Source organism: Phycodurus eques, chromosome 21, assembly GCF_024500275.1.
Source record: "Phycodurus eques isolate BA_2022a chromosome 21, UOR_Pequ_1.1, whole genome shotgun sequence".
Lineage (NCBI taxonomy): Eukaryota > Metazoa > Chordata > Actinopteri > Syngnathiformes > Syngnathidae > Phycodurus > Phycodurus eques.
Genome location: NC_084545.1, coordinates 6,509,342 through 6,534,868, shown reverse-complemented (window position 1 = coordinate 6,534,868; position 25,527 = coordinate 6,509,342). Strand labels below are relative to the sequence as shown.

The 25,527-nt window shown below is 40.8% G+C and overlaps 1 protein-coding gene across 3 annotated transcripts; it reads left to right on the top strand.

Moving 5' to 3' along the window:
• The first annotated feature begins 1,245 nt into the window (after nt 1–1,245).
• Nucleotides 1,246–25,435, top strand: plod2 (procollagen-lysine, 2-oxoglutarate 5-dioxygenase 2). Of its 3 annotated transcripts, none has more exons than XM_061666103.1 (20): nt 1,246–1,682; nt 10,186–10,274; nt 10,739–10,875; nt 12,627–12,790; nt 13,975–14,087; nt 14,184–14,247; nt 14,486–14,583; nt 15,273–15,374; nt 17,712–17,837; nt 17,930–18,051; nt 18,519–18,623; nt 19,516–19,641; nt 20,062–20,203; nt 20,773–20,835; nt 21,692–21,805; nt 22,012–22,077; nt 22,187–22,339; nt 23,499–23,645; nt 23,983–24,108; nt 24,561–25,435. In XM_061666103.1, exons 1-20 carry the CDS (start codon nt 1,580–1,582, stop codon nt 24,714–24,716), a joined length of 2,316 nt encoding a protein of 771 aa, XP_061522087.1. In that variant the 5' UTR covers nt 1,246–1,579; the 3' UTR covers nt 24,717–25,435. The 3 variants fall into 3 exon arrangements, with proteins under 3 accessions (XP_061522087.1, XP_061522088.1, XP_061522086.1); XM_061666104.1 differs by having other exon boundaries at nt 10,183–10,274; nt 22,235–22,339; XM_061666102.1 differs by having other exon boundaries at nt 10,183–10,274.
• Nucleotides 25,436–25,527: the final 92 nt, after the last annotated feature.

Here is a 25,527-nt window from a genome sequence, read left to right as displayed (position 1 = left end):
TCTGGTAAAATTTTCTGGCATGGTCGCTCTGGACAATTTTAAGGTATATCGGATAAGTAATCACTCTTGTTAAAATTTAAGCTGCCCCACATTCAGACCGCAGCCTTGTGATGTCATTAAGCACAACAATTTGAGCTTTGCCTCGCACAGGAACGATTCGCCAGATGGGGAGATTCTGTTACCCATAGAGAGTAAATGAGCCAAAGGTCAGCATGGCCTTGAGGCATTCACTGTATATACTAAGTCACAGTTTAATGAAAATTAAATTGTTTCGTTTGGATGGTGGTTCGCTTTTCAAAAAAAAAAAAAAAAGTGTATGGCTGAAGCAAGAAGTGTGTTCACTTGTTCCTTACATCTGAGCCCCACCTTCCTTTCTGCCTGTTTTTATTCCAAATGCATTTACTGCACACTTAGCCTCATTACTGCTGGTTGAGTTGTTGTTGGTATAATTGCAGTGACAAAATCTTTCCACTGACAAAGACGTACAGGCAAATAGTACCACAACAACATTGCTTCAAACCTGACTCAAACTAATATGGTAATACATGATACAAACTACACTACACAGTTGTGGATTATGTTTTATGTTTTTTTTCCCCCCGTTTTGACAGAATTCTGTTTCTATGGCGGCAATATAACCTGAGCATAGTCTAGCACTAACCTATCCTAACACAGTAGTAAAGTCACCATTACAGTAAATTTTGTATGAAGAGATCGAACCCCCCCCCCGAAACCCGATCGTCAACGGGGTGAGGGGTGTGACTTCCAGGTAATTTCCTGAGGATTCCCCACACACGTGGTGGTTGACGGTCGGGGTGACCAGCTTTCTGTATAGGGTGGCCGCAGCCAACCGTGTCCACCACATAGCTACGCCCCTGGTCTATGCCAGCTGACTTTGTGCAAGCAACGGGGTACACCCTAGATTGGTCGCCAACCAAACAACCATTCACATTCGTTGATATTTGAGCCCTGAAACTCAGAACTGTTAGGCAGATATGCTAACATCTACTCACCTGTGCCTCCTTTTTTGTTTTGTTTTGATATTTATAAATATACAAGCACATTTAATTGGGTTTTTATGGTGTACAGTATCTCCTCATGTCACGCACCACTGAATGTGTACGGTGTAGTGGAAGAGGGAGTGGTGTGGAGAGGGGGAGGGTGTAATTAAGTGTGGAGTCTGGAGAGAGGAAGGAGGGGAGGGTTTTTAAGGGGGCCTCAAATACAGCTGCACTTGGCCACACTTTCACGCCGGACGTCCGCGTGTCAAGCACTGCTGCCATCTTCCCTACCTCCTCATCCAAGCCTCCGAACACGCTCTCGCTCCATCTGGACCGCACAACGCTGCAGCAGTAATTAACAACCGGAGGTGCACCCTCCAAAAAAAAAAAAAAAAAAAATATCAAACTTGGAGCTAACTTTCTCCCCCCTGCCTCACTTTTTTTTCACAAAAAAAAAAAAAAAAAAAAAAAGACCCTGCGGGGTTTTGCTTCTAATTCGGACCACCTCTCGCCGGACTTGGAGGCAAAGTAACGTCCACTCAAGTGACCCTCAACGGGAACCACGCACTTTAACAGCGATGGAGTACCTCAAGTTTTGCATTGTGTTTTGGTGCTGGATGACGTGTGCAAACGCGGTCGTGTCCACTGACACACCCCGGGGTCCTGCGCCTATTCCTCATGGTAAGAAAAGCTGCACGACCGAACCTTCTTTATTCTTTGTGGAGCATTGTGCAAGCGATGCAAGTTTGCGCAGTGTCAACATTGGGGGGTGCCGCTTGCATGCCTGCGTGGGGGTCTATAGACCACGTCAAAACACATCACAGACTGCTTGTTTTATTAATTGCATGCTTCTTGACACGCATTCTGAGCTGTAACAAGTCAAAAAAACACTGTTAACACTCCAATATGTAACCCAAAAGTTTTGGGCACACTTTATACTAATTGCACAAGAAAGACAAATGAGTTTGATAGCCCAAAAGCACTTGTGTGATGTGGAAGTGCATAAGTAGTTCACTTTTATGACTTTTATTGCTCCTGCAAAAGGCTACAAGCACATGCAGTGTCATTGTTGGCCAAACTGAGGGTTGGGGCCCCAAAATTGGTCACTTTTTACTTAATCAGAATCATCTTTATTTGCCAAGTATGTCCAAAAAACACACAAGGAATTTGTCTCCGGTAGGTGGAGTCCCTCTAGTATGACAACAGACAGTCAATTGACAGAGAACACTTTTGGGACAGTAAGACATTGACAAAAAAAAAACAGTCAAAGAGCAGTAAAGGGTTGCTAGTTATCTGGTAATGCCGGTACATTATTATTATTATTTTTTTTGACAATTGTGCAAAAAGATGCAGAGTCCTCGAGCACTTAGAGCAGTTCGAATGACTAATATTGCAATAGTCCCGTGCAGTGACCATAGTGCAAAGGGTGCCGAGACTTCAAGGAGTGCATGCGGTTTAAAGTGACAAGTAGTGCGATAGATAATCTGGGACAATGTTGATTGTGCAAATGTTGCAGATCCTCCTCAATCAGTGTGCAAGTGGAGCAGATGCTACTCTGGCATGAGTGGCCAGTATTGGTCAACAACAGATATGCAAATAGTGCAGCGTGGCGAGACTACTACAGTAAGTGCACGAGTAATATATAATTGGCCCCACAGAAATGTGACAACGAACTCAAGTCAAAAAATTGCCAGCATGTTGTAATGGAATTGTAGGTTAGGTGTTTAAGAAGTTGATCGCAAGAGGGAAGAAGCTGTTGGAATGTCTGCTAGTTCTAGTTTGCATTGATCGGTAGCGCCGACCTGAGGGAAGGAGCTGGAAGAGCCGGTGACCGAGATGCGGAAGTTTCTGGTTGTTGTAATACAATGTTACAACTTATTGTATCAATCGTCATGAAGGCACACAATGACGCCTTACCGTTTGTTTATGAAACGAATATGTCAACATTATGCTAATACATGAGGTATTTTAACGTGTCCCAGGGAGGAACCGCATTTTAAGATGGAAAGTTTAGCGAGCTACCGACACGTGTGGCAACAGGCGCCTGCTCTGCCGTGGCAGCAACATTTAACAACCCGTTTGAAAACCATTATCTCATTAACACGCAAGGAGCACAACTGGCCACAAAAAAGGGACGCTCCTGTTTTTGTTCGTGTGTTTTTGGCAAAGCTGCGAGTTGCTTTGTCATAATAAAAACAACATTTCTTTTCATGACACTTTTGCACTACTTCTGGGAGCTGCCCTCAGACTTAGGGTCTAGACACACACAGGCCAGATATTTAACATCTTCGGCAACATTTAAAATGTGAGGGAGCCCATACAGGATGTGAAAATAATCGGGGGGGGGGGGGGGAACGACGACCCATCACTCTTAATCGGATAATCATTTGGGATACTCTTTCAGAGGCAACCATGAATCGGGCTTTTGCTGCCTTTGATTGAAAGGGAGCAAAAAACTGGAATTGTGTCCGATTGTTGCTACTAGATGGTGGGAGCGAACGCCTGCCCGGCATCCCGTGTCTCAATCACAATTAGAGATAGCCACAGGAAGTTAAGGCACCACTGTATTTGTTTTTTAGAATTTCACAGCGGGCCTTATGAAATGCTTTCACTGGCCGTCTATGGCGCACCAACCGCAGGTTCCTCACCCCTGTGTTAAGGTGTGTCACGTGATGCCAAATCAACATAAGAAGCCTATGAAAGCTCAGTTAATGATCCCTCGATGGGTTAAATTATAAGAAGCGAGGCAGCCCGCTTCCAAACTCCATATTATTACGCTGGCTGCAAAGTGTGCAAGGGCGCGCTTGGCTGTCTGCTAAATGCCACCTTGGCGAGTATTCGCCTGCACACTGCCGCTCTATGACTTCGAGCACAATGGGGTTGATTCTGCCGGGTCGGGCCACCTGTTGGCTCGTCCCGTTTTGGAAAGTAACGCTAAAATTGCGAGAACACCGACCCCCCCCCCCCCCAACTCGCTGTTTGACTGCCTGAAAGGATCCTTTGACTGATTTTAACTGACCTCGTGGACATCACTTCTGAGCATATATACAGGATTCAACATACCCAGTGTATGAGAACACATTTGAATATACTGGGGATTAAAACAATTTTAACATAGCTACAGTATGACAGAAACAAAAACAAGCGATAAAAAAGTGGAATACTATCAATCCAAATTTGAATTATCACCTTGAAATAGTCACTGATTACGAATGCGGTACATAGCTCGACACACTGCCAACCATGCGACGCAATCACTATAGATACCAACCTATTAGTTAATTCTCACATATTTGCATTGAATATTTTGGGCTACAAGTTAGTGCCGCATTCGTAAGTAAAGTGGTGTACACACATACTGATTTTAAACATCTTAACCGATTCTAAAAATGTCAGTGTTGCCGCAGGATGTGGGAAAATGGTGTTGACTACACATTAGGATGAGTGATGGGAAATGACAACATTTACAACATAACATTTACAATTGTCGGCCCGACAGTTTTCTACCGGGGGGGGAGAAAATTTTTCTTAAAATAATAATAGGATAATCGCTCAGGATTAGCTACGCTCAATGCCTGTTTTTTTTAGACCGATACCAGTACAAGTATTTACTCTAGTAGTACTCACTCACAGAGCGTACCGATACTAATTTCAATTAAAACAATGACAGATGATTGCGAACAAAGACCTTACTTTACAATGCACATAATGATTCGCCAATGTGTCAAACGGCCGCACTATAGCGCCAACTACTGGAAAGGAGGACTTACTTGTTATAAGAATTTTTTTTTTCCCTTCGGTTTCGGTGGCTTGCATCAGCAGCCTTCACGAGTATCCGATACTGATAGTTGGTATCAGTACCTAAAGTAATACATTGCAATTCTGCCTCAAATTATATCCCCTGACAATTTTTCCAAATCGTTTCTCCATATCACAGCCAATTAAGACGATGCATAGCAGGTGCCCCCCACCCGTCCCCCCATCTCTCATAGATTCCCACATACGACACATTCCTGAAATTGGGGATAAGTTCACAATTGTACATGGGTATTGTTATTTATTTATTTTTTAATTTTTATTTTTAAGAAAAGACCCTACATCTTCCTACTTCCTGGGTCAAAAAGATCTTTGCTGTAAACTCCCCAAATCCTCGACTTTTTCTAGACGGTGCGGATTTGTCTACTGTAATGTAATTGTAATGTCATTTTAGGGAAGATACGGAAACTCCACCTACGTCCAAAATGTATAATCACACTCTCAATTGTCTCAAGCTCCAGTCTAACACACCAACAACCCTTTTGGCAGACATCGCCTGTAATCATATCTCAGAACACCGCCAGCAGTTCATGCAAAAAAATCTGTCCAGTACCTCCTTTTGTTAGACAAATATGTATTATATTGTCTTGGCTGTTTTTGTTTTACTGAAAGTGTGCAAAGTCTCCCTTTTAACGGACTTTGAAAACATTCCAAATTGGCAACGTGGCCACTATTCTTGTGCTTTCCATATTTGATTTTCTATTTATGGGCACATTATGAGCAGTAAGTCAATATAGGTACTAGTCAAAGACAAGAATAAAACAAAACATTATTATTGCAATATTGAATTTATATATATATATATATATATATATATATATATATATATATGAATCATAACCACAATACAACAGAATCTTGAACACACTACAACACTGATCAACTTCGAGTAATTGGGAATGGGAATAGAAATAATTTCCTCCAGATTTATGCTCACATAACTTTGTGAACTGTGTAGACATTTTTTAAGTAAAATTTAAACGTTCTTAATTGTTGTGCAAGTGCGAGCTCACTCTTTACGTACAAACGAATGACAGCAGTTCCAACTCTAGAGAGTTATGCTACTTTCGAGGCATATTTATTTTCTGAAAATTTCAGTCGAAAACCAAATTGTACAATTCAGTACGATTTCACTTTCGTGGTGCTGATCATCCCCTGATTTTTGAAAGGTAAAATCATTCCAAACGGTGACAGAAGAACTGACAAATTGAAATAATCAAATGTAGAACACACATGCATCCAATTTTGAAAAACTCTTCAACTTGATAATTGAATGTTTCAGTTAACACAGCAATGTGAGCCAACTAAATACATTCTGAGTTTGCCACAAAAGCATTTCCCTGCAATTCAGCCGTATGGCTTTTGTGGTACATTCTTGCTGTCATTCCAATGATTACAATGACATTTTAATTTGAATATAAACATTATTTTTTTTGCGCAGGGGACACCCAAAACAATATCAAGGCAGTCGGCATTCTGGTTCAGCAGTCATGCTGTTGTCTCTTAAGCCAAGATAATTAAAAACACATGGAGTACTCAACCAACAGTACATGTGAAAGGGGGTTAAGACTTTTGGATATCAGATTTGTTAGAAAGATTGAATAGCATTTGAAAGCTATAATATGTACTGTGCAATGTATCATATGCATGCATTTATCTTAGTTCAGAGGCACTGTCATTCTCATAGGTGTTGCTAACTAAAACAGCAGCACAAAAATATAGCTTAAGAATAACTTTAATTTACCATAATTGTGCTAAATTTGCATTTAAAACTGGCCAACATGCAATTTAAAAAATATATATTTTACAGGGAACATGCAGACGTCTCGCCTATTAAAACAGAGGGAATTTTAGCCTGGATGTCTCGTCAAAGAGGAAATTTTGTTCTGTTATTCTCATGTCCAGGTCCAGGAGACATTCCCATGCTACGCATTTCCTCCTGTCCCCGTGGGTTTCGCGGCAGCCTGTGAGTCACAAACGTTTGCGCATCAAAGTGTGAACGTTGACTTTCGACAGATGGACCCCGTGCAATACGGTGAAAGGGAGAGGGGCCTTGCAGGTGGGCGACTCGAAGTCCAATTCCTTCCATGGACGAGAGCAGTGGGAGCTACATTCCACACCTTCTGTGGACACTGCGTGTTTACTCTGACGCAACACTCATTTGTCAAGAAGTGCCAGCGCTATGTCTTTCCTTCAAATGTTTGCCGTCTGTCCTATGGCTATATTCTACAATTAGTAAAATTATACTATTAGAAACAAATAGGATAAATATTAGAATTTTTTTGTCTATTAATATATACCTTTCAGAGTCCCGCAAGAAGCTAAGAGATTGAATTAATAAATGCACCCTTCAATATTTTAGATGTCGATTGGCAGCGTGAAATTTGATCGGATCATATTTTAGTATTTTAGTAGTACTTTGACCTGTCTGAAGTGATTCGTTTCTAGTACTTTGTTCAAAAGCCCAAGATTTACACTTACATCAGTGCGTCATAAATTAAGGAAGCGTATTGCATTCACTTGGATTTAAAAAAAAAAAAAAAAAAAAAAAATTGTTTTTCTGAGTAATTTTTTTGAGGGCTTTTTTTTTTTACTAATTATTTCTCTCAGTTTTTCTGTCTAATTCCCCCCCCCCCCACTGTATTTTTGTTTCCTGTTTTCCCAAGTAATTTATCCCTGTTTTTCAGAAAAATGTAAAAGTTTTTTTTTAATTATTATTTTTTTAATCCAAGTGAATGCAATATGCTTCCGTAATAAATAAAGAGGTTATATTAATAAATAAATTGAGTTTTTATCACGGTCTAAGTGGATTGTGACGCTCTGCTTAATAATGTAGGCCAAAGTTCAGCTACAGCCACATAGTTCGGGCGTAATCATTCCACTGTGCCTTACTTTTATTTACGGTATTTACAGTACTCACTAAATATTTTTATTTTAGTCTTAGTGTTTTACAGTATATAGTGTTTAAAGTGTTTTTTTTTTATTTCGGTAAGCAAACATGGAGTTGCACTCCGATTTTATTACAATGACAATAACAACTTTGTAAAAAAAAAAAAAAAAGAAAAATAATTTAATTCTATTCTCCCACAAATGTATGTTATCATTAAAACAAAAAACAGTTTAACTCCAACTTTCCTAGCTTTGTGGACTATTTTGAGTTGTTTGGTTGATATTTAATATGCAAGGCTGCGGTTATCGTTGATAATCGTGGGGAGGAACGATCACATTGATTATAAAAAAAAAAAAAAAAAAAAAAAAAAAAAAAAAACACTTAGATCAGGCACTCATGCTTTAGCAGTCAGAACGTTTACGCTACAAAATAAAGATAACATCATCCCACCTTCCCCTTGTTAACTTTGTGCTTCATCTAGAAACAATGTTATATCGACACGTGGTTTCCGGCCATAGTTCGCACGAGGCCACTGTGAATCCCAAATTTTCTTCCACCAGAAAGTGTGTATGGAACATTTGAGAGACTTTCCAAAAATGTCTTGTCTCAATTGTCAAGAAAAATAAGTGTGTCTGTTCCATCTGTTTTTACAACCAAGACGTGTTCAAGCGGGAGAAAACAGGGTTGGCATGCATGTTCACCTTTGTGTTTACACGGAGGAACGCGTGTTTCTTCAGTCGTGGAAATCCACAAAAGTAGAATCGAAGGCAACTGGACTTCTTGGAGTGATAACTGGTGGAAAAGGTCTGCCTACTTCTTCTTGATTCACATGATAGGCCAGTTCATTTTCAGCATGTGGCTACTAAAGAATGATGACTGCTGCGAACCAGAGATACTGGCAATGAATTCCCTTTATTCGGTTCAGTTGACTTATCTGGCTGTAATTACATGAACAGACCATGTTGCGGAGTTTTCCAAACATCTTGATCCCAACCTCTTCTTGGAACATGCTGAAGTATTTTCTTTTTTGCTCGGGTCATCTTCTCACAACAGCGCGGACGGCAGTGGGTCAGATGACAGTGTTCAGTGTCGGAGGCCTCGCTTACTGTCTTCCATCTGTGTCAATTCTCTGTGGGCCTTCTGGAGCTCGCTGTTTATCTGCCTCGTCCTCAAACTTACTCGGTAGCTCACTCTCGCTGCCCCGCTAACGTTGCTTTTTGCCGCAGCGGGCAGTTGTTTTTACAGAAAACACGTACTGTTCATTTATTCCGAACAGTGGACATAGACAGTCTGTGACTAGGCGGTGGCCAAGCAAACACAGATCCATAGGGGAGTAAGTGGTCATCAACATGATCACTATTGACTGATTTTGTTGCATCATCTGCAGGAAAGTGCATTTCCTGTGACTTTAGTTGAAAACATTTAAGGAGTTACATGCACGGCCCCAGTGGGGAAAAATTCCAGGCAAATACAAAGAATGTAAGCTCCTCAAAGAGCCATTAATATACATTATATTCCAGACCAGCATGACAGCACAGAGAACGCGTTTCCCAGATGCATGTGAGAAGCGTATCTTCCTACTCTGTCTACGCTACGTAGTTTTTACAATTTTAAGCTATCGCCGATTCGCCTGCGATTCAAAAGGGCCAGTGCAGTGTTGAATATGAAATTCATATTGTCTCAAAGTCATCTTTTCCCCCACCCCTTTATTACGTGTAACCTGCAGCTCTTACGTGTAAGGCCGGGACTCATTCCCATTCAGTAACTGATCTTTGACTAGAGAAGAGCAGGAAATGGAATGAGACCGTCATTGTCAGTAGTGGTGGAATGATTGGAAGGGGGTTGAATATATTATTTTTTTTCTACCCAATACCCAGTCCAATAACTATGTTTAGCATACTTTAGAGATTTTGGCTTCTTCTGCATTACAGTGATACAGAGTAGCTCTGTGGTACTTGTTTCCAATTTGTACACTCAGATTGCAACCTTCTTGGTGAATTAATCAGCTGGTTTCTCAAAAAAATAAAAATATTTAACAACAACAGAGTGGGTGTAGTCCAACTCTCTCTGCGAGGTCAGTGTCACTAATTTATGTTTGGTCTCACCCTTCCTCAACCTCAGAATTTAGCACTGGGAGCCATTAGGAATGTCAGCAGTGGTTTGTGGGAGTTCTGGGGAGTGAAATATGACAGTAATCCATGTGGAAAGGCATCTTTTTTGGTATCAAATTAAAAGAAGACAATGTTACAATGTTAATTATTTGAGACTCGACACAATTTTAAACAGTTTGTGTCATCAGTTTTTGGGTTATGCTTCACAGAAACAGAAATATTACCCTTGGTTTGAGAACGCAAAACATCCGCAAACTCCACTTGAGCAGAATATGGCCAAATCTCTTTGTGTCAAAACTTGTTTGCTAAGTTATGAATTCAAAAATAGCTGGCTGACGAAATGTGTTGTTGTTTTCCCCCCCAGAAGATTTACTTGTGCTAACAGTGGCAACAGAAGAAACGGATGGCTTCCGCCGCTTCATACAATCTGCAAACTATTTCAACTACACTGTGAAGGTGAGAGATGGTCATTTCCCTGTTCTAAAAATGATCACTTGCGTAAACAACACATTGCAAGCGACTGATTCGGCCTGGTAAAGAAAACAATGAAGTGGGCACAAACTAAAAACAACTTTAACAAACTCCTTGGTGAGGATCCATCATTTTATAGAAATAAGACTGAAGGATTAGTGGCATAAATCAATTGAGGTAAATGAAAGTTATCGTCATGCAATATTTTGTTGCCGATTCATACTTTGTAGAAGAGTCATGTACATTAGACACGGCAAAGGCAAGTAATGGCTGTTTGACCAGCTTGTTGATTGGTGATGACATCACATAGTTTTACTCTGGAAATTCACTCTAAAACCCTAAATGTCTCCTTTAACTGAAGGTTAAACAAATATGCGCCTATTTTTATTTTTTATTTTTTTTAATGAATCCTACTGTTCAGTTGGACTTGACAATGTGTTCTGTCACAGGTGTTGGGAATGGGGGAAGAATGGAAGGGCGGTGATGTTGGCCGCTCTATCGGCGGCGGCCAAAAAGTCAGACTACTGAAAGAGGCCGTGGAAAGTCTAGCTGACCAGGAGGACCTTGTGGTCCTCTTTGTGGATAGGTATGTGGCATTTTAAGATTGTCATATCAAGAGTAGAACACCTTTAATTTTTCTTAAAATCCATGCTGGCTCTATAATGAGACCGACAGCATTAATTACTTTAAAAGCGCTCCTGAGAGAGGTTTTTCTGCAGATTTTCGTAAATCCCCCTCACTCATTCAAACAAAGGTATTATTAAAAAAGTAAAGCGCGTCACAAAGCTTGCTAGATGATTTATGACTTTCCAAAACCGAAGGAAATTTTCACAGCGTTAATGTGGTTTGGAATAATGACGGCTTTCTGAGTCAAGTGTGGCCGTCCGAGCAGAAAGTGAAAATGTCTGTGGATGGTCTTGTCAATCATTTCTGTGAAAAATTGGCTCACTTTCGGAGCAGGTTATTAGACTATGATAATTAATGCATTAAAAACTGCGCTTGTGCTTCACAGACTGTTCAAATGTAAATGTTAGAAACATGTAATCCCACAGAGTCATCTTTAGTGTTCTGAAAGTCTCCATAGTTAAGTATACAGTGTTTAACACATATTGTAGGTTTATGCCGTAGTCACCCTAAATTAACAGAATTGGTAATAACCAAAATATTTTTTTCATGTTCCTGTCATGGTTAATACTTTCCACAAGAGTTATTTAATGCTAAAATATTAATATTATTGAGATCCAAGTTAACGTAGTTTTACAAAACAAGGAAATCGGAAATCATGATTATTTCTTGCTTAAAAATCTAATTATTGCAATTTACTTTTATTCCAGAATAGATAAAGTGGTTGAATGTTAAGATTGATTTATTTCTGACTTCTCAGAATAACCTTGTGAGCCAACTCAAATTTGGGTATAAAAAGATGAATTTAGTTCAAAACCTCTCATCGCTGTTGGAAAAGATAAAATGTCAAAATCACCAAAATTCGAGTCCACATGAAATGCGAGCTAGTCTGAGACATTCGTATATTTTTGTTTCTGGTAATCTGTTGCAGCCCAGATTTAATTAGGGTGCTGTGTGTTTTGGCTTCTTTTCTGGCAAACTTGAATTTTCTTGTTTGTTTTTCCTATGTTTAACAAAGAGTTAAGCTCGTCCTCAACATTCTCACAAGCCAGTTAGCCAGAAACCACAAACTCACACAAAAAAAAAAGGTCAAGAATTGTTAACTAGTGATGAGACACAACTGAAAATGCATTCATTTTTTTACCAGGAGATCCCAACAATGCTTTTTTTTGCTGTTGTTTCATCATCCTTGGCTGCAATACCGGGGGGGGGGGGGGGGGGGGACAACCAAAAAACTTAGGTTGGTGTCAATAACGTTATCAAAGAATGCACCTCCGTGTTTTAGAGGCCACTGTGCACAGAACAATCAGTGATGATTTATGATGGACAGGTACTGTATTTGTAGGAACGTGTATTTACAGTACAGCAAACAGGCTTCATCACCTATAATAGACGTCTCATCTCACAGGCTTAATGGTGGCGTTTCTTGTGTATATTGACCGAGAGCTTTGGCACTTGAAACATTTGGAGTTCCCTAGATTTCCTGTGTAAACACTTCGGCACAATTTCTCCTGTCTGTCACAGAATTCTAGAGGCCACGTAAGCATCAACATGGTTTGACAAAAGGTCGTTGAAGGAAAGCTCGCCAATGTGAAGAATGTCTTCTTGTTTTAAAAAAGATTTGGAGCAAGTAGGGGCCCAAAGCGGTGACAGACTGACCTTAAAGGAAAATCTGCCTCTGTTGTATTTCATCTTCCCCTTTCCCCATTCCAGCTACGATCTTATCTTTGCCGGAGGACCAGAGGAGATTCTCAGGAAGTTCCAACAAGCGAATCACAAAGTCCTTTTTGCTGCAGAAGGGCTGATATGGCCAGATAAGCGACTGGCCGACAAGTATCCCACGATCCGCAGTGGCAAGCGGTACCTCAACTCAGGAGGTGGGTTCCAAAACATTCCAAATATGATAGGAATTTGCTTTTTATTTTGAATTCCTGTTTTAAATCGAGATTAGGGTGACCGGACAGGATGATGCAAATGGAGTGTAGAGTTGAGTTGATTTGCCTTACAATCATTTCACATCATTGGTCATTGGTGTCTTTGACGCCTAATTACTGCTTTTACAGTGGTCATCGACATGGCGAGACCTCCCATATTGGAGCCTTGCCGCCTTCCCTCTGATCACAGACTGCTTTTAGCTTTCGTTTTCACCGACATGACATGCGGCTTTGTCTTGGCTTGCCTTATGCGCCGTAGTTTGTATGAAATTGCTGGGTTTGCAAGCATTCTCATGGCTACTACTAAAGTGACCATTTGAAAGTAAAGTTTTAGCCTCCTGACTTCGAAATCAAGATACACAGTTGGTGCTGATGTGCACCTGCGTTTATTTGAGCAGATCAACAACAATGTCACTAAAAAACAAACTCAATGCTTTAAATTGGTTCTTGTGGGGCTTAACTGTACTATGAGCATAGAAAACCATCACAAAGTCGGACTCTTCTTACAGTGGGAAGTGTCCCAGAAGGTAATCCTTTTCCAGCATTTACGCCCAAAAGCTTGGATCAGACACAAAAATAACATTTGCAAAAAAATAAAATAAAATAAGTAAAAAATTGCATCATAATTTGACTTGAGCCTCATCTTCATTTTTTGGCAATTAACCAACATGTCTACGTGTTTTCAATTCCTGTGGGCTTTTCTAAATGATATAGTCTAAACCCTGCAATCAGTCCATGTGGTCAGTGTCCTTGAGGTATACGAGCAGACGGGAAGAAAGTGGGAGTGGAGATCGCCATGAGAACATACATTTAGATGTGTTTTAATAGCATCACAATGTCCTCGACGCTCTCCTGACAGACATTCAAATCGTATGGTGAAGTACATTCAGATTTCCTTAGGGATAAGAACGCCAGTCCTTGGGAACATTGGTCACAATTATGTTTATGGTCCTGGCAGACATAATTAACTCCAACTGGTTGCTACTTATATATATATATATATATATATATATATATATATATATATATATATATATATATATATATATATATATATATCCTTTTAATTCTCTCGCACCCTATGTTTTTACGCTTGAAATGTGTTTCACACTGTTTATCCCTTGCAGGAATAATGGGATATGCCCCATACATAAACCGAATCGTTTCACAGTGGAACCTTCACGACAATGACGACGACCAGCTCTTCTACACTAAAATATTTGTGGATCCACTACAAAGAGTGAGTGCTGTTAAAAACTCCAATAATAATAATATGAAAATAATGTTGTTTTTTTTCTCAGCCAAATAAGACTCTGTGTCCCCACTCATCTGTTAGGACTCTCTCAACTTGACACTAGACCACAAGTGCCAGATTTTCCAGAACCTGAATGGCGCAATTGGTGAGAAATCCCAGAGAGTTCCTTTATTCCGTTTCCTGTTAATGTCTGAAGTTTTCAAGATTGAAATACCAAATACACTTACTCCATCTTCTGAAAGACTGTGGACTGTGTGTATTGTAAAGACAAGTATGAGGTTTGGCTCTTTACTCTTTAAGTAATAAACCATTGCAGTTTGTGCCCATGCGTTATGTCCATTTCCATAACCTGGTCTGAAATGGAGTGTTCCCGCTTTTGGCAGACGAAGTGCTTCTCAAATTTGGAACCAACCGCGTGAGAGTTAGAAACACAGCGTACGACTCTCTGCCAGTGGTTGTCCATGGCAACGGGAATACCAAAGTAAGTAACAAATGATTCTCTTGAACACACCATTTCACCTCAGTTCATGCTTCAAATGATGCGTTAGATTAAGTAATCTCAGTTCATGCTTCAAATGATGCGTTAGATTAAGTAATCCCATCAAAGATGGCGCTGTTTATGTTGGGCCTGATCTATTAACAAGGGAGTCGGACAAGTTTCTCTTGACGCTCAACCTCAAAGATTACTAATGAGTTTCGCACTTACAGAGGAAATATACACACTGTTCCTTCTTATTTATGAGTCACACTGACAATTATTCATTGAGGGAAGAGCTCTGACCCAAACTAGGCCGTAATGCTTCTGTGTCTTTTCTCTGTTCTATGGAATAACAATTTCTGGAACATCCTCTGGCATTTTCTCTTGACTTCCTGGGTTAAAAACCAAAATTGTTGAGTCATTCTTCCCAGATATTTCAACATCTGCTGAATAAAGTCAAAATGGTCGATGACATTACACCGATCCAAGCTCAAATTCATGATCAAAATGTTGTAATTTTCTGCAACTGAGAATTGTGTGCTGAACATCCTTGTGTTTACTGTGTAATTTTAGGGTATGATAATACAGCCGTATTAAAATAGATCTGCTGAATCAGAAAAGAAATGCTTGAATTGTTGCTTATGATGACATTAATCTTCTGTAACCAGCTCTGAATTCTCTTCTCTGCGCAGATGTACTTGAACTACTTGGGCAACTACGTTCCCAACACATGGAACTATGAGCACGGCTGCAGCCACTGTGACGATGATGTCGTGGATATGTCTCAGTTGAAAGTAGGTCCCATTTTCCTTTGCTTGAGTCTGTGTTATATTGGTCTTGTGGAAAGTTTATCTTCAGCACACCTCCCTGCAAATGTAGGAAATGTTTAAACACCGGCTGCCGTCCATCAGTGACGGTCTAGACAGTTGGAGTCAGGCCCTCATTGTCCTATTTCAACAGATAAGACTGGTTGTTGCTGCCCCCCACACCCCCTTCACAAAAATAATAGGTTAGGTGCCTGCTGGACCTTTTGGATCCTTTTAAAAAAGCGTAAATGCAAGGGATACTACTCGGGCAAGAGAAAGCCCGGCAGGATATGGCTTCTGTGGTTTTCAGAGGACCTCATTTAAAGGGGTGTCGCTGCTGACCAGCCTTCCTTTTTGTGGGCTTCTCAGTATAGGTTTCATCCACCATCTCCAGTTATAGTGGTCATGTGGAAACAATGTTGCAGAGTTCAGCGAAGACTGGCAACGTACACAAGGATGGAATGGCAGGAACTTGGAAACATCTCAAGTTATGCAGGGGTGTCTGCTTAATGATAGCCAAATTTGGGAGCACAATAGTGATCCAGTGTAATTGTATATCACTAACCGGTATCAACGGTCGTGAAGAAAACTGCTGAACGGCGATGTACATTAATTGCTATAGGAGCCCTGCGAGGCTTTGAGCTCAGTAAAATGAACGAATGCCCCTAAATAGTTGAAGCCGATTGAAGACAGCTGCAATTCACTTTTATCAAAGCAGCTCTTGTTGGGCCTCATTCACAAACACCGTGTGTGCAAAAATGTCTACGATAGAGGCCCAGGTATTGCTTGTCTCTCCACCTTTGACACGATAACCTCATTTTCTGCCTTTGCAGAATTTCTTCTTTCAAACCTCCGTCAAATCTTCCTGGCCGATATCGTTTTGATGTAGCATATGAACAGAAATAGAGGTGTGATTTATGCGGACTGTAAATCGCGGGCATGAGCAACTCGATTCAAGTGAATGCTGATTATCTAAGATACGCAAGGTGGTGAGAGGAAAATTGTCTGGTGCGTACGTGTCATGGATCCCACGGTAATTTTACGTATACACTGAACTTTTGCGCAGAGTAAGAACATTTCTACGCTATTATTAGTGAAATAAGCCCACTGACCTTATTTTCCCATATAACTGTTACTGTCTCTTGTCTTGTGTGTTTGGGGATCATGTCATGCGGAGATATTGGGGACACAGTGTCAAGCTCTAGTTAAGACGGAAGTCTTGCTTGAACCTTTGTGTACTTTTTCTTGGGAAATGTTATATACAATTTGAGTTTTACCGCCAAAGACAATAACAAGCCAGGCAACCACATCCCGATGCTTTATTTTGTGTAAAAACACTGTGTGGACACTCGTCTGCTCCAGGGTCAGTCTTTTTTTTTTTTTTTTTTTTTTTTTTTTCCTCCCTGCGCACTGGCAGAATTATTCAGTCTCCCTTCGTGTGCCTGAAAGCCAGACATCGCAAACCTTCAAATTAGACGCTTCGGCTTGCATCCCTTTTCATCGCTGTCCCAGACCCTCGCTGTGAACTGGTCACAGGGAGTTGCAGTCCAGGGCGAACCTTCGTGGCTGAAGCAGAGTTTCCTGGGAAAATGTTTCCTCCTCAATTCCCCCCCAACTGAGCATTTACAGGCTTGTCTCTGAATATAACTTTATACGTGGCGATGTGGGATAGTAGTTCTTGTAAAGCACTCGCAAGTAGAAATGAAAATCTTAACGGGGACTTTTCATGGACGTCACTTGATTAATGATCCTGTTGCTTGGTGTGAAAAAATTATTTCCTGATTGATGTATTGCCTGTGAGGCGCTGATACAGTATAATGTCTTCTCTGGAATAAACATTGCTCAGTTGCGAGTTACATACTTAAAATCATGACACATTTAAACGTGTACTCCTGTGAGACATTTTGTTGGAATACGTCTTTTAACACTGCTAGAAATAAGTAGGATTTGTAACATTGAGCAATTCCATCCCTGTCTTTCTTCTTCTTCTTTGAAATTAGGTCTTAACTGAGAAATATAATTCCCCCAGCTGGTGCACAATGTGTCAGAATAAATGTTTTTCCTACAAGCTATTGTTGAAAATGTCCACACGCAATACCAGATCGTAATGCCGATCAGCGCAAAGGATACCCAGTATTGTTTAAATCATGTCAGCTAAGTGACAAAGTAAACCAAAAAGCTCCACTGATGACAATGCCATCCGTCACAACTTCAAAGTTCAAACAAAGCTAATGTGAGATGTCAAACGTTTCCGTGATTGATGCTAAACAGCGCTCTATTTCCGAGACCTGATGTTTGAAATTTCCCTCTTTTTAATTTCAATAGGAGTTCCCCAACGTGCTGGTCGGCGTCTTCATCGAGCACCCGACGCCCTTTCTCCCTGAGTTCTTCGAACGTTTGATGACATTGGATTATCCCAAAGATAAACTCAAGGTTTTCATCCACAATAATGTGAGTACGCTGCCACCTGATCACCCCCCCCCCCCCCCAATACTTTCCCCATGCATAGCCTTCTAACCTATGAATGCCTGTCCAATTGTCAGGAGGTTTACCATGAGAGGCACATGCAGATGTTTTGGGAGGAACATAGGAATGTGTTCAGCAGCTTGAAGGTCGTTGGACCAGAAGAAATTCTCAGCCAAGGAGAGGCCAGAAACATGGCCATGTATGTACAGATTTAACTGAAGAAGTAAATGTTGTTTTACACTTGCGCTTTTGGGCATCTATGAAGCTCCATCAGATTGGCTGAGGAGCAGCTACAGTCATTTTTAGATCTCGCTAAGAAATGATCAATCGGACGTTTTCATTATGGGGTGTGGGCTGTAACATAAAATGTGGTTTTGTGTTTTCTTACTTACAAAATTACACTCCTTTGCGTTGAGAATGTATTGATAATGCAAATAAGTCTTAATGAAGTCTAAGGTTCATAAGCACTCTCTAATCAAAAATCTAAATTATCTATTAGATACTAGGAGATTAACAGCAAAGGCCAACTCCATAATTGAAATTGACATCCAATGCTTTGTACCTGATGTGTGTTTTAATGTGGCTCTGTAATGACCTGTTAATTTGCTGTCTTTAGCCCCGCATTTAAATAATGACTTGTTTTCTTTGCTGCCTTGTTGTCTTTAGGGATCTTTGCCGCCAGGATGCCACATGTGACTTCTACTTCAGCATAGACTCAGACGTGATGCTCACCAACACACAGACTCTGAAGCTCCTCATTGAGCAGAACAGGTAAGTGCGGCACTAACTGGGGGGGGGGAACCTCCCGTGTTGCTGTTAATATCATTGGACTGTTGAATTTATTCTGCCAGTGGCAAAACCACAGGTGCATTTCAGCGGGGCAACGGAGAATTTAAAAATAATCTCCACCGTCTTCCTGTTTTCGCCGACCACATGGAAACGGCGAAAGCGTCTACTGCGTTAACCCCGGAGTGCCACTTTGCATTGCGCAAAAAAACAAAAACAACAACAACAAAAAACATGCAAACTCCTGTCTCCTTACTGCAGCCCATTAGATACAATGACAGCTACCCACAAACTAGATCTAGTCACTGTGGTCATTGCTTTGTGTTTCATGCAAAGCAAAAGTCTTCCTGGGTTATTTCAATGGAGCATGGGAAGTCTCTGCTGACCGTGACGTTGCTAAACAAAAACAAAATAAATCTGGCATTACTGGAGTATTAACAGTCAGGTTTATTGTCATATGCTATAAAAATGTGTGCAGTTTGGTTTGAGGCTAAAATCAGTGGGATGGACATATGCGTTGCCTTTTGGTAAAATAGGGGGAGGGAATAAATTGGGGGTGAAATTGATGATTTTAGGGTTAGAATTAGGGGTTGGTTCAATCTTTTGGACATTGAATAATTCCATAAAGGAAATACAGCAATTTGGTATTACCATAAGTGGTAATCATTTTGCTAGCCTTCTGACTTTCAGAAGTACCAAAACTATATTTTTTTTGGGGTGATACACTTTTGGTCATAACTTTTGCATCTTTTCCTCTTTGAAGTGCTCTACCTCTATCTTGATGTTGCATACAATATTTTTGTGTATAATTTCACTGAGATGTCACAAACCATTTTCTGTCCTCTGACAAAAATATCACATACCCGCTCTGCCTCAGGAAAATCATCGGCCCCCTCGTCACTCGCCACAACAAGCTGTGGTCCAACTTCTGGGGAGCGTTGAGTCTGGATGGTTATTACGCCCGCTCGGAAGATTATGTCGATATTGTGCAGAGAAAACGAGTGTAAGTACGATGACTTTTAACGTCTACATCAACAACTGCTGATGAGAAATATACAAAAATTACAGTACGCTGCAAATGGCAAACAATCACTGAATTCCATCCTGACCAAGGACCGGCAAGTCCACCACGTTTTACTGGCCGAAAGCACTTGTATGTTTCTAAAAATACATTTATAACTGCACCCAGATGGGGGCAAAGGGATAAACAGCACCCTTACGACATTAAAATAGATCATCCATGCGGGCTAATGGGCAGCTAGACCTCAGAAATGCAAATGAAAACAACATGAAACCATTACGCCGCCATACCACACACCTTTAGACATGTGGCGTGTGGATTAGAATAACAAATCTCCACGCGAACGCCAGCAAGGCACATTTGAGAAGAGCGCCTCATTTCTCTACGTTGCGTTGTTTCCAGAGGTGTGTGGAACATTCCCTACATGGCGCACATCTACCTGGTCCGGAGCGACGTTTTGAGGAAGGAGTTGAAAGAAAGGAACTACTTTGTTCTTGAGAAACTGGACCCTGATATGGCTTTGTGTAAACACACCAGAGAGCTGGTAAGAACGACTTTTGATGTAACTATTTATGTTTCGACAAAGACATTTGAGAGAAAAGACTGCTATGAATCATAACCCTATAAAGTCAACAGTGCAATGGAAGGTGACAAATGGCAAGTATTTGTTAGAAGTGGCTCTTATGTGTTGTGACGGCATGACGGGTACTGCGTCCATGTAACGGTCAGCTTTTTGTGTTGTGTTGTGTTGTGTTGTCGTCGTATCCCATCAGTCCAGCTTTTCTGTCTTTCCTGGTCACATGAGCCCTTTTTGTTTCTAACCACTGGCTGGTGATGACCCGATCCAAGTTATCCTTTTTACTTTTTAACATACAAACTGATTATTATGGTTGCTTCAAGTTGTTAACATGCCATCAGGTCTAATTCCTTTTGGACCTCTGCATGCGTTTCTCCCACACTATCAAAACATCAGCTTCAGAGGGAATCTTGCTTCTTTTCCCATGCAGGCGCATTTTCCTCGCCGCCCCCTATGTTGATCTGTCACCCTGTGTCTTAATCTGAAAAAATAATTTATGTTATCGTATTTACATGATGCTTCTCCTTCGTTTTTAGACCAGTCACAGAGAAAAAGAGTCCCCTTCTCCGGAATCATTCCATATGCTCAGGCCCCCAAAGGTTGCCATTTGTTTTGATTATTGTTGTTATCTGAAACATCCATTTCCAACGGGTTAGCACTCAGAAGCCATTCCAAGCTTCGGCTTGTCATAATTTTTGGGTGGATGCCGAAGTATTTCATAGATACACTTGTATTCTGTATCAGTTGTTCAGGAGCATCAATATGTCATTGTCGCGTTGATGTTAGACAAAACAGCCGTTAAGGTTGTTCTGCCGTCCCAACAATCAAGGAGGAGGAAGAATGTGAAATAAAAAAAATCATCACACATTCAAGACCCCCGTCCTGATGCTTGACCCTAAAACCAGCTGCTTCATCTCGATACACCGACCGCTATCAGACTAGGCTCTTTTCATGTATTGTAATCCACCTGGACAAACATCACATCTTTTCTTTTTATTATGCACATTTGGCAATTTGGGTTTCAGCAATACTAAATTCATCTTAATCCTTACAAGGCCCAGTCTGATTTTGAGTCCAAAACCTCCCTCGTGCCTCCCTGTAGAGGGGAATATTGCTCCTGGGATTGCACCCCCTCTGTCCCTGTCCTCCTGCCCTTCCTTTCACCTCACCGACCCCCACCGTGAACTCTTCCCACCCCACCAATGCCCGTGTGAACGCCCCCTCCTGAGCCACTCTTACATCACCCATAAATAATCCTAGATTATTTATATGGCTTCTGTTCCTGCTCTACCTCAATCGGACAAACACGACAATTTTAATGTGTTATCAGAGTGCTAACCATTAATTATGTTGAAGTATAAGCATGGATAATGTATAGCTGGACCTTCCTGTGAGACATTTTTAAGAGTACATTTTAGGCCTTGTGTGTAACTAACTCTTTCCTGTCTGCTGCAGGGAGTCTTCATGTACTTAACAAACCGCCACGACTTTGGAAGGCTCATTTCCGCAGCCAATTATAACACTTCTCATTATAACAGCGACTTGTGGCAGATATTCGAAAACCCCCTGGTAAGTCACTGCTGCCGTTACCTTTCATTTTCAGAGCTAAAGAGTAACCACGTGTGAAGCTTCGGAGCCGTAATGAAAAGAATGAAGTTATGAGATGTGACTCCTTAACGTGCCATTTGTAGAGGGGGGAGAGGATTAGTGCAGCCTGGAATTCAGGTCATAAAATAGTCCAGCAAATGGCCTCTAATGTGAATTACTCACTGCAGGACTGGAAGGAGAAGTACATTGATCCCAACTACATGAAAATCTTCACTGAAAACTACTTGGAAGAGGTTTGTTTGTATTTTTGTTGACAAGCAGAGTCTTGACTGAATGCCGTACATGGATTCCACCATCTGTTTTTCATATGAATAATTCACACCGCACTGCGAACAACTCAAGGTGAAGGTGGGACTGAAAAATACGTCTCTCTGTGTGTTTGGCCTGCAGCCTTGTCCAGATGTGTTTTGGTTTCCGGTCTTCACAGAAAAGGCCTGTGACGAACTAGTGGAGGAGATGGAGAACCACGGCTCGTGGTCTGGAGGCAAACATGAGGTCAGTCCTGTTAGCGCCGCGTCACTGAACACAGCGCTGTAGTCAATACACACGCACACTAGCCTTTTCTTCATACACGCGTCTGCCAGCAGCGTTGCAAAATAAACCAAACTCCTTAGTGTTTTGGACAATTTGACCTCCGGCTAGTTTATTTTTTAATTTTTTATGGCATTTGGTGGAATGGCTATAGTATGGTTTGAGGAAGAGCCTAATAAATCTTTGGTTGGATCAATTAGATATTGCAAAAACAGTCCAGAGTCTCTGGCCGAAAAATAACAAATCTTGTGATAAATTGCATGACTTGGAACATGGGGCCCGGGAGAGTTCTGCATTTTAAAGAGCGACAAAACTATCAGGACTTTTCCTTAACTTTTCCCTTCCTGATGGGTCGCAAAAAATTATGAGCCAAGAGGAATTTGCTTTGTTTTACTTTACAATTGGCTGTCAACCCGATTAGACAAACACTACTCATATGAAATGTGAGCCCATACGGAGAATAAAGAGTACGCTAATGCTTGGTGCATGTGCCTAGAGTTTTCCCCTTTACCCCATGCGATTCTCATTTGCAACAAAAATAAACAATGGTTTTGCCTCACTGCAAAGAAGTGTTGCCTGCATGAGTAAATAAATAAAAACCAGGCAGCAATAAGAAGTGAGAGTTAAAAAAATATTAGGGGCATCCCTCGTGATGACTTGTAAAAACATTTTTATGAGGTTGTGTCTTTGTTGTCTGACAGCCGTTACTTTGAAGCTCTTTCTGCTGGGGGCGGCGGGGTGGTATAGTGACCAGATGTGAAAAGAAAGTGGACTGTCTTTAGGATTACGATTGGCAACACGGCATAAATATAGTCATAAAATGGGTTATGATGTTGCGTTGATTACATCTGTAATGTCTTAAGACATTGGTAATTAAGGTCCCAACACTGGGAGCAATAGAAAGGGTGTTATACGCAAGAATTGCAATGAAAAGCAATAAACTGACGAGGGTGGCTCATTATAGTACCAAAGCTCTCGTGAGTAAATTGTCAGTTTGGGAACGTGTTAGCGACTCAGCACATTTTGAGACTAAAGCAGCGTTAGGAAACGACCTGCATGATCTGTCCATCGCACTCGAGGTGGCTTCATAATTAGCACTCGTGTACTTTGTCTTGTTAAAAAGGACAAGCGGATCGCCGGCGGCTACGAGACAGTCCCGACGGACGACATCCACATGAAGCAAATCGGATTCGACAAGGAGTGGCTTCACTTTATCCGAGAGTTCATCGCGCCTGTGACGCTAAAAGTTTTCTCTGGATACTATACAAAGGTCGGTAAAGCCTCGAAGAAAACCAACCACTAACTAGGTGTGTCAGAAAAGTTCTAGGACTGGTCTCAGAAAAGATGACGCAAACGCCGCAGGAGCTCTTTGTAGACGTGCTAGTTGATTGTCTGACTCACACTGAAGGGGAAAATTTTGAGTTTAGGTTTCAAATCTTTTTGGACACCGGTCCTAACACACCTTTGCATCTCAAATCCCGACAGCTTCAGGAGCAGAGCAGCTTGTCAAGTCAACATAACGTGCCTTTACATGTGCACTATGTGACATTTGGATATGCGAAGACAGAGCCGCCAACTGACTTGATATATTTTCCATCCCATTGCAGGGTTACGCGGTCATGAACTTCGTAGTCAAGTACACTCCCGGGAGGCAATCATACCTGAGGCCCCACCATGACTCCTCCACCTTCACTATCAATATTGCTCTTAATAACAAAGACATAGACTTTCAGGTAAGAAGAGAAAATGCTGATACTTTGTTTTTAAACTTGGCTTTTCGCAACTTTTTTTTGAGCCAAGGCACGTATTTTACTTTTTTTTTTTTAAATCTCACGGCATACCACCAAACAAAAATGCCGCAAAAAGTACTGTGTGTGTATAAATACTGAAATAATGATCTTGTCTCAATCTACTCACACATTTACTTACCAATTATGAAATCTGTTTAGTTGAACACAGGTTAATTTTAAATGGAAGAAGAGCATTTAATTGTCCCGCCTGTCACTGTACGTCGCTGGCATAGATAAAATAGATGAACAAAGATATATTATTCGTTGTCAAATAATAGGTTTTGGACCCAATACGTGAGATTGGATCATTTTCCGCAGCACACTCGCTCATCTCTCACGGCACACTTATAATGTGGTTAAGAATCATTATCTGACCATGCGCTGCCTCCTCTTAGGGTGGCGGCTGTCGTTTCCATCGCTACAACTGCTCCATAGAGTCGCCCAGGAAAGGCTGGAGCTTCATGCACCCAGGACGACTGACTCATCTCCACGAAGGACTACCCACCACCAACGGCACACGCTACATCGCGGTGTCCTTCATCGACCCCTAAAAAAAAAAAAAAAAAAGAAAACTTGTCTAATTCCACTGTAATTGAAACTTTTGACTGATCTTGGCTCCTCGTGTTTGTTTTGTGTGTTTTTGTGCCCCGATCTTTTGTAGTTATGCATTTTTAAAGCTATTTGCTTTAAAAAGATGAGTGATTGCAAATAAGCGAATCTCTGTCAGACAGAGTGTTGACTGGAAATGGGACGTGAGTAAATTCTCACGTTTAGGTACACAAAGGAGAGGCATTTTGCTAGCTGGGTACACGTATTCCAGTTATTACAAACAAGAGACTTCCATGGTGTATTTAGTGAGTGAGCTCATCATGATTTTCCAAGTCATTTTGGCTTTTAGCTGTATCAGGCTAGCGTGCACATTGTGCAGATCTGATGTGTTAACATTTGAAAAATGGAACTTTTTTTATTTTTTTTATTTTTATTTTATTTTTTTAATCAACTGGTGCTAATCATCATTCCGTCTTTTTAGACAGAATTTATTAATTGGTGATGCAAGTGAGTCAAGGTGTTTTTGGTTTGATAATCTATTTTTGTATTTTGCACGGCAGACAGAAAAACAAACAGGTCAGCAAAACCCGCTGTGAGTTTTGTTTGAATGGAGTCTGTTACTTGAAGGTTTGTCACTTGCCTCTTTGAAAATTGACATTCATCTTCGTTCCTGAAACCAAAATCTGAAAACAATGTCCTTGTATGAATGAATTTTGCTACTCTTGCCTTTTTTTTAATTTATTGTCAAAATGTAATAAAAAAAAAAAAATCCCTGAGAGTTTCATTGATTATTAAGACTATTATTTGTATTGA

Excerpts from the sequence above, each read along its gene's own strand:
- plod2 (XM_061666102.1), top strand. The coding sequence starts at position 1,580 with ATGGAGTACCTCAAGTTTTGCATTGTGTTTTGGTGCTGGATGACGTGT. Across the intron at positions 18,052-18,518 it reads GAGGCCAGAAACATGGCCAT|GGATCTTTGCCGCCAGGATG; the intron begins GTATGTACAGAT and ends TGTTGTCTTTAG. Across the intron at positions 22,078-22,186 it reads CTGAAAACTACTTGGAAGAG|GTGAAGGTGGGACTGAAAAA; the intron begins GTTTGTTTGTAT and ends GAACAACTCAAG.